Source organism: Amphiura filiformis, chromosome 8, assembly GCF_039555335.1.
Source record: "Amphiura filiformis chromosome 8, Afil_fr2py, whole genome shotgun sequence".
NCBI lineage: Eukaryota > Metazoa > Echinodermata > Ophiuroidea > Amphilepidida > Amphiuridae > Amphiura > Amphiura filiformis.
In genome coordinates, this window is record NC_092635.1 from 31199637 (window position 1) to 31209838 (window position 10202).

The 10202-nt window shown below is 36.9% G+C and overlaps 1 protein-coding gene across 1 annotated transcript; it reads right to left on the bottom strand.

The window, feature by feature from the left end:
* Positions 1–8642: 8642 nt before the first annotated feature.
* Positions 8643–9987, bottom strand: LOC140158948 (echinoidin-like). Its single transcript, XM_072182238.1, has one exon. It carries the CDS (start codon positions 9844–9846, stop codon positions 9226–9228), a length of 621 nt encoding a protein of 206 aa, XP_072038339.1. The 5' UTR covers positions 9847–9987; the 3' UTR covers positions 8643–9225.
* Positions 9988–10202: the final 215 nt, after the last annotated feature.

Genomic DNA, 10202 nt, shown 5'->3' on the forward strand with positions numbered 1-10202 from the left:
TCCCAGACAAACCGAGGAATGAATGATGGAACAACTAACAAAGCCAACTAAATTGGCTTACCTATCCTGGCAAACTGACTTACGAAAAAGAAGAACAAATAAAATTAGTCAGAAGAAAGTTGCAGAAAGAGTGACAGAGAGGAATGAGCTAGGGAGGCAGAGGAAGCTCGCATCCTCACTCTGGTAAAGAACCAGCCCTCTCCACATGGCAAAAAAAAAAAAAAAAGTGAAAGGTGGTGGTTTGCCATTGCCTTCCACCCTTAAATGGAGCACCCATTGGGATAGATAGAAACACCCATGGGAAACCCAGCACCAAAAGGTACTGGTAAGGGTAACTTTAAGCTCCTCGGCAGTGCTAACACTGCCTCCCCTTAGTACTGTTAATACCGATGTTAATTAGGCAACTATCTACTACCGATGCTGATGTTAATTAGGCAACTATCTACTGCTGATACTGGCGTTGATGAAGTAACTATCTTTACTGTTAATACCGATGTTAATTAGGCAACTATCTACTGCCGATGCTGGCGTTGATGAAGTAACTATCTTTACTGTTAACATGGTTAATACTGATGTTAATGAAGCAACTATCTACTGCCGATACTGGCGTTGATGAAGTAACTATCTTTACTGTTAACATGGTTAATACTGATGTTAATGAAGCAACTATCTACTGCCGATACTGGCGTTGATGAAGTAACTATCTTTAATACTGTTTAATACTGTTGTTAATGAGGCACTTATCTACTGCCGATACTGGCGTTGATGAAGTAACTATCTTTACTGTTAATACCGATGTTAATTAGGCAACTATCTACTGCCGATACTGGCGTTGATGAAGTAACTATCTTTACTGTTAACATTGGTTAATACTGATGTTAATGAAGCAACTATCTACTGCTGATACTGGCGTTGATGAAGTAACTATTTTTACTGTTAATACTGATGTTAATGAAGCACTATCTACTGCCGATACTGGCGTTGATGAAGTAACTATATTTACTGTTGATACTGATGTTAATGAAGCAACTATCTACTGTCGATTCTTGCGTTGATGAAGTAACTATATTTACTGTTAATACTGATGTTAATGAAGCAACTATCTACTGCCGATACTGGCACTGATGAAATATATATCTTTACTGTTAATACTGATGTTAATGAAGCAACTATCTACTGCCGATACTGGCGTTGATGAAGTAACTATCTTTACTGTATACTGATGTTAATGAAGCACTGTCTACTGCCGATACTGGCGTTGATGAAGTAACTATCTTTACTGTTAATACTGATGTTAATAGAGCAACCATTTACTGTCGATTCTGGCGTAGATGAAGTAACTACATTTACTGTTAATACTGATGTTAATGAAACTACTATATACTTTATTTACTGCTGATAAAGAATACTGATGTTGTTAGCGTAGTGGCATGGTTGCCCGGTGATGCTGACTTTGAAGAAAGCAGTAACTATAATTATAATAATTATACTTCAAAGGTCTAATCAATTCTCAGCTGATGTTTCTAGTAATAAGATCTCACCTGATGTTTCTAGTAATAAAATCTCAGCTGATGTTTCTAGTAATAAGATCTCAGCTGATGTTTCTAGTAATAAGATCTCACCTGATGTTTCTAGTGATAAGATCTCAGCTGATGTTTCTAGTGATAAGATCTCAGCTGATGTTTCTAGTGATAAGATCTCAGCTGATGTTTCTAGTGATAAGATCTCAGCTGATGTTTCTAGTGATAAGATCTCAGCTGATGTTTTTAGTAATAAGATCTCAGCTGATGTTTCTAGTAATAAGATCTCAGCTGATGTTTCTAGTAATAAGATCTCAGCTGATGTTTCTAGTAATAAGATCTAACCTGATGTTTCTAGTAATAAGATCTCACCTGATGTTTCTAGTAATAAGATCTCACCTGATGTTTCTAGTAATAAGATCTCAGCTGATGTTTCTAGTAATAAGATCTCAGCTGATGTTTCTAGTAATAAGATCTCACCTGATGTTTCTAGTAATAAGATCTCACCTGATGTTTCTCGGCAGATTTCACTCAAAATCGGGCATATACTGGTATTGAAGTTACTATCTTTACTGCTGATACTGTATGTTTATGTTGAATCGTTATGGTGGTCACGGTTGCAGTGAGGTAAACAACAGGTTAGCTAGGTGGACATTTTTTCCATTTAGTAGTATATTCAACCTGCCTGAACATTTGCCCCAAAATTCTTTAGCAAAAATTGATTGTTTCCACTAATTTGACGGTACATGCAATGAATGATGGCACTTCCAAGTATGCTTTATAAGTGCAAATATTGAGAGAATATTAAAACAACAACATCAACAACAACAACAGTAACAACAACAACAACAGTAACAACAACAACAAAACCATACTTTTGGTGGATCCTTTGCATATTCAGTCAGCATCCGTCATTTTAAATCTCATTTCGCATGCAAAGTTTTGTAAACACTCACCTGTAACTAGTACTTGAAGTTGATTCCAATGTAAAACATGTTTTACTTCCTTCATAAAACACACTGCTGAAAATATATAGTCCCAGTCTAAACTTAGCCAAGCTGACGCATTGCCCTTTCATACAGAAAGTAGTGCTGTCCTGTAATAATAATATTGTGTCGGCAAAATGGTGACAAAGACATGACCTTGGCAATTCGTACCTATTGTATGGATATAAGGTGCATATCCTGGAACCCAAATTCAGAAACTCATCCCCATATGGCATTGTGACAGGGGGTGTGTGGGACCGGGTGACACTGGTATTCATTATGAAAAGGTGCCTCTGACATTGAGACTATTACAGACGTCAGACCAAATTATATAATGAACCATACTTGTTCAATCAGCTGTGGCAAACTGACGCTGAATTGGGAATTTCCTAAAACTACGTTATTGTCGAATTTTGAACAATAACAAATATATTATTATGATGAAGGCATTGTCAGTTGAAGTCATGATGAACTCTGGAAATTACAGCTATGATTATCACAAGTAAAGTATTCAATAAATAACGTATGATCTTGAATGCAACATATCTCGGCATAATGAAAGTTTACTATGCATGGATTTTGGGATTTATGCCTGCTTAGTAATCGCCCCCCCCCCGCGAGTAACCATGGTAACAGACCGAGAGAGTATGGTCACCGAAAATATTGGGATGTGGACAAAAGTTAAAAGGGCATTTCGTGATCCACAGCCTCATCCCCCCACTTTTCTCAAAAAAAGTTGAGATTTTTACATCACTGGAAACCTCTGGCTACATAATGTTAATGTACAAAATATTTCTTGCAGATTAATTCGTTTAGCAAAGATATCGTGAATTTTGAATTTCGTTCTAGTATACCAGAACGAAATTACAACGCATTGTCTATGGAGCAGTGTAATACACATAATCATGCATAACTCGCGAACGCAAAATCGGAATCAACTGAAATTTTGGGAATAGGTTTTTTCGTGGATATCTAATGAAAAATGACATAAATAGAGGATGCTAGGATCACGAAATACTCCTTTAATTGTGCACAAATTAATCCAACTCAGGGGTTATACATTGGAAAGTTTTTAACTTAAAGGAAGGTGACCTGATATATTTGGAAAATCAAATTCTTTACACTTTATGTAGGCCTGTGACATAAAATGTCGATGATGCAAAAAGAACATTTAAATATTCCTTGTAAATGTGACTAATTCCTTATGGAATTGCTGACATTTATACGGCATGATACTGGTAGTCTATGGTGTTTTTATTAATGATAACCATCATGATCCTGTAATAAATTGATATCAAATGAAAGATCCTATTTTTCTCATTGACATATTGAAATTAGGAGTTCCAAATCGGCGTATTTCCGAAGATATCATCAAAAAACTGTTGAATTAGTCACAAACGTGGTATACCGCAATTAAGACTAATTCGACAGTTTTTTAAGGATTTCTTCACAAATACACCGATTTGGAATGCCTAATTTCAGTATGTTAATGAGAAAAATATGAGTTTTCACCTGATACCAAAATCTGCATTTTGATGGGGTAAAGTGGGGGATGTGGTTGTCAATCAGGTTACCCACCTTTAATTTAACTTGCTTTTTAACTTTTTTCCGGAAGTTCGGCACTGAAACACTGACTTTTTCGAAGCTTGTTGTTGTTATTATTAATGTTGTTGTTGTGATGATCCACTAATGACAGGTGGTTCACTGACGAAACTATCAACAAGAAAGTTTCTTCAATTGGTTTTGACAAATTAAAAATCTCAATTCTTAATTATCAAACCTGATTTATAACCTGCTTCAATGAGGTTTTGCTTACAGCTGGTGTATGTATATCTAATGACGAGCATCAAAAATGCCTCACGCAAATGCACACAATATCTTAACTTTAATACCAACACACATATCCCCAAATCTGAAATTCCGCAATTTTTGGTTTAGATTCAGTTTATTGTGTAACTTTTGAAACTATGGTATCTTATTTTGGATTTTCCCATTCAATTAATTATTTTTCCTCATGATTCATATAGTAATGTTGTTTTTTTCCCGCCCGTACTGATAACCAATTACCTCGGGCGAATGCTGGATTGAATGAAAAAGGTAATTTGGTGTAACCCGATTTCACATTATAGGCCTATGTACGTATGTTGTCGCCCTTGCTAGATGACAAATCGGTAGGCCTAAATACAAAGTATTCATTTTCAATCCCATTTTTTTCGCGAGTCTGAAGAATCTTTACTGCCATGTTGCCATGTCACCCTTGGCGAATTGGGGGTGTGTGCCAATCTGTATCCTTGCCCCCTTGCACCACAACCCTACGTCGCTGTGCAAAAATTGTGCCTTACATGTAACTTGGTCAAAGTGTTTCTAATGTGTTATAATATTATACTGTCTAGTCGCCATCTAATTGGCATATTTGCATAATTAATGAGCTAATTTGCATAAATGCCCATTAATTGTGCAATGTATTGCGGCTAGCTAATAAATTATGCACAAGTTATCTGGAAGTCATCATTTGACCAAGATTTAAATAATATGTTTTGAAATAAAAATGCCATGCCGCTTTTGTTTTCTGACCTCTGTATGTGCGGCCAAACCTGTTTGCAAAGGCGGTAGACCTATATCGCAGTCGCAGATAGTTCAAACTATACTTTCTCTAAATCGTTATGACCAGAGGAATATTTTGTTGTTGTTTTGGACAAAATCTGAAGCAATTTTTAAATTTGAACCCTGTTGTATGAAATTTGACCACTGTTGCCCCCCGAGGCTTTTTTGTTTTCGTTTAAAACATAGCTTGTCGTTTTCTACGCATTTGTTTTGATCTAGAGACGTCAATTAAAAGTTGATTTTTTATATCTTTACTTTTTCTTTATTTCAAACTGGCTAAGTCAGGAACACAAGAAGTCGGGATTCGTGATCACAAGATCCTGACTTCCTGAGTTACAAAGTGAACCGCATGGCTCTTAGTTACTTCCGTAGATCTGATCTGAGAAGATCTTCTCTCCAGGGTCTTCTCTGTACTGATTGCAGTTAAACGAAGGACCATTCAGTGATTTGCTCATATCAGGATGGATCGTAAAAATCTTCAAAATCCAGGTTTTGGCATATTTGTTACTGTTGTTGATATATTGGGCTTAGCTATAATCCCGGGCTATAATATACAATACCTACCCACACCATGACACAGCCCCGAGCTGCTTCGAAGGGTATAGCGCCCTCAATACTTTTCTTCAGATTTCTTTTTGACATTGGGGGATGGGGTTAGAGAAAATTCTTAAAGTCTAATTTCAAATTTAGTTTATGGTACAAATGCGCGCAAAGCCTCGCGCGCAAAAAATTGCCATATTGAAGCTTAAAGGAGGATTTCGTGATCCTAGCATCCTCTTTTTATGACATTTTTCAGTAGATATCCACGAAAAAAGCTTATTTCCAAAATTTCAGTTGATTCCGATTTTGCGTTTGCGAGTTATGCATGATTATGTGTATTACACTGCTCCATAGACAATGTGTTGTAATTTCGTTCTGGTGCACCAGAACGAAATTCAAATTTGGCGATATTTTTGCTAAACGAATTAATCTGCAAGAAATATTTGGTACATAAACATTATGTAGCCAGAGGTATCCAGTGGTGTAAAAATCTCAACTTTTGTTGGGAAAAGTGGGGGGATGAGGCTGTGGATCACGAAATGCCCCTTTAACTGATGAACTATGGTACTAAACTGGAATGAATTCGTGCGAAGCGCAAAAATATTGGGACTTTTTAGGTTGATATGTCCAAATATGCGATTAATTTGGTTCAGAATACAGACATCAACAATGGGGGGGGGGGGGTGATTAATTGTATGGACCATCCCCCTATCAAGTATTGGGGGGGGGGGGGTACCCTCCCCCGGATCTACGCCTATGGTCATTAACTCATTAGCTAAACATTACCGTTTGGAGTCATAAACACTCAAACAGTAAAGCGCGCACATTTTGTTGATTTGAAGCTTAAGAGTACACAAGTAAATACTTTTAAGCTGCTTCGAAGGGTATAGCGCCCTCAATACTTTTCTTCAGATTTCTTTTTGACATTGGGGGATGGGGTTAGAGAAAAATTCTTAAAGTCTAATTTCAAATTTAGTTTATGGTACAAATGCGCGCAAAGCTTAAAAGATTTGCAATGTGCATGCCTTCTCATACATTTTAGCCTGGACTTTTACCCTCAATTATTTTTTATCCCCCCTATTAAGGACTGAATTTTTTTTGATCCCCCATTTTTAGGACCCAAAATTTTATGATCCCCCATATTTCCACCCCACCATAGTATTTATGAACACTCCCTAAAAGCGGTATAAGTGATAGTAAGCGCCCTTGGTAGCGTCATCGGCAGACGAAAATATTTTTCGTTGAAATTGCTCGATTTGGAAAACGCACTTTGGCGACAAACTTGATTTTTCGTTACTGAAGTGCTCCAAAATAAAGTTTTATTGTCACAGTCAAGATGGACAATGCACTGCAGACGCACAGTTTTATTTCTATGAAGCATGCCTTACCAAGCTTTAACTAATTTTGCAAGTAAATATTATGTTATGGAAATAATAAAGTTCAAAGTTTATGTGCTTTATTTTTCAGCAGTGAAGCGCTGCGGCAGCACTATCAATCAACCCATTGTATTATTTCGTTGATTGCTACGTGCACTTTCGACATGCCTTCATGTCGAGTAGGACAATTAATAATACCGTAAAATCCCGTCTACAAGCATATATATGCCTCTAAACGAGGTTTTTTTGACACAAGAGACAAGAGGCAGACACTCTCAACAAAAACGTTATTTGGAGTTTGAACAACTATATTACTGATAAAGGCGGCTGTACAAACATGTATATGTGACGTGTCATGTCAAAAGGAGACACTTTTGAGCAGGTTATCAATTTTGAGGTTTCTACATATCTTAAATAAAGAGATATTTTGCTCCACATCGCCGTTTTTTCCAATGAAATCGGACATTCCTAAGTGAAGATATTGAGTTCATAAGTTATGGTATTATAAAATTGGAAACTGAGATATCGGTCTTTAAAAATATTATTGACAATGATGAGAGTAGGAATTACCTTGAAAAATGTCTCAAAAAATACAAGATGCCGGTTATATTCCGGTCTGAAATTATCAGACAATATTTTTAACATTAATAACATTACAAATTCGCAACAATCCCAAATTGTGAAAAAATCACCCCGGGCAGATTTTTGGCTATATCTCCATTCACGATCCTGCCCAAAAGTGTCTCCTTTTGACATGACACGTCACATATTTGTAAGACCAATCTATTGCAATGTTTTTTGAGAAGGGTATTGGCCTTTCATATCTTTCGTTAAAAAAAAACCTCGCTTAGAGGCATATATGCTTCTAGACGGAATTCTACGGTACTTCATTAACCGGTGTTCTTGCCCATATGCATATACTTCCCCGTTGCCATTCATTATCTGAACACATTTAACCACAACAGTTAACTATCTTTCTGTGATAAAGTTTTAATTCGTTTTACGGTGCGCATTGTGCGAATGTATTACATAAACTCGGCCACTTGTAAGTTTTTTTTCAAAAATAAATTCTGATATAAATTTACATGATAATTATAAGCTCATAAGCATTTCATTTTCTCCATTTCACCCTTTAATAAAATACTAAACCAAGTTTGCTACTGCTACATCCACTGCATTTTATTTCATATTTGTGACGTGTCATGTCAAAAGGAGACACTTTTGGGCAGGTTATGAATTTTGAGTTTTTTACATATCTTAAATATAGAGATATTTTGCTCCACAACGCCGTTTCCTCCAATGAACTCGGACATACCTAAGCGAAGATATTGAGTTCGGAAGTTATGGTATTATAAAATTGGAAATTGAGATATCGGCCTTTAAAAATATTATTGACAATGTTGAGAATAGGAATTAATTTGAAAAATGTCTCAAAAACTACGAGATGCCAGTTATATTCCGGTCTGAAACTACCAGACAATATTTTTAACATTAATAACATCACAAATTCGCAACAAACTCAAATTGTGAAAAAATCTCCCACCGGCAGATTTTTGGATATTTCTCCATTTACATTCCTGCCCAAAAGTGTCTCCTTTTGATATGACACGTCACATTTATTGATTTGCATTCCTTCTGACAACCACATAGCCAATTTGTAACCACTCATGGACCTGAATCAAGTTGTTATTTTATGTGGCAGTACACAGGCCAAAATTATTCAGAAGTGACAGCTTTTTCAAAACTATATTTTGTAGATTTATTATATAGTTGTATGTGTAACACGTTCGACACGACTCCATAAGCTACCGCTTCAGTCAGGATAAAGTTAGGCCAAGTTCAATTCTGTAACACCCATAACTAAATAGGCTACAACTCCAGTCAGTATATAGTTAGCCAAAGTTCAATTCTGTAACATCCATAACTAAATAGACTACAACTCCAATCAGTATAAAGTTAGTCCAAGTTCAATTCTGTTTCACTCCAGTCAGAAGGTCCAAGTTCAATTCGGTATAACATCTATAACTTAATAGGCTACCACTCCACAGTCAGCATGGTCAGTACAAAGTTAGATTAAGTTCAATTCTGTAACACCCATAACTAAATAGGCTACAGCTCCAATCAGTATAAAGTTAGTCAAAGCTCAATTCTGTAACATCCATAACTTATGGTGTTATTTTAGTATACTGCGATACTGCGTTATTCGGTGGGCATTTTGCAAATGAAAGGAAAGAGGTAGTAACACGGAGCATCATTCCATTTGTCCACAGTATTGAACATCTCTGTCTTCCACATCATAATGCAGTCTTCTCCATTGCCGGTATCATCAATCATTCTATTCGTTGGTTGCCCCGGTACCCAGTAATATAAATTAACGGAGCTACCGTCAGACCATGTATAATTACCTTCACTCTCACGATCCTCCATACCAAGCCACACTCCATTCGCTCTATTCGCCAATGGCTCAAACGCAGATTCATTCAAGCCTGCCACTAAAGAAGATTGCCAGAGATTGTAAATTAAATTGTTCTCCTCAAAGTCATGAATAGACCCCAGGTGTGCACTGAATTCCCCACTACAGTGGTAGGTTTCACGACATTGTCGCTCAGCAGATTCCCAGTCCGCAGGTCCACCGTAGAAACGATAGCAATTGTTCTGGAATCGCGTCCAAAGTGGTGGACAGGTTCCAACACTGGTTTGCTCTGAATCGTTAGCGGTCGCACTGGCACCCTTTCTCATTTTCTCCTCACTAGCAATCTCAGATAGACCTAAGATTGCAATTACGATTGCAAGTGTTAGTACTGTTAGTAAACTTGTCATTTTGGCAGAAAACGTAATACAGATCTCCCTGTGATTGTAAAATAACGGCTAGTTCAGCTAAATGGATGCGTTTTAGCGATAAGCGTTACGCCGCACCAAATCTTCCACTTGCTCAGTGCGGTAGTTTTGGGTTCTTAAGGCATACGGTTAATCAAACAATGGTACAATCAATGACAATGCAGGCCCTGTGTGACAAGACAAACAAAGTCACACGTGACTATAAAAGGGCCAAATAAGATAATTGTTGTGTTTCCACTTCGTGAATTTTTAAGTTAAAACTTGAAAAGTCCCCTATTTTCATAAAAATAGTTTCTAGTTGTCCGTCGCGTCGTCTTCCATAAACAGTTCAAGTGACG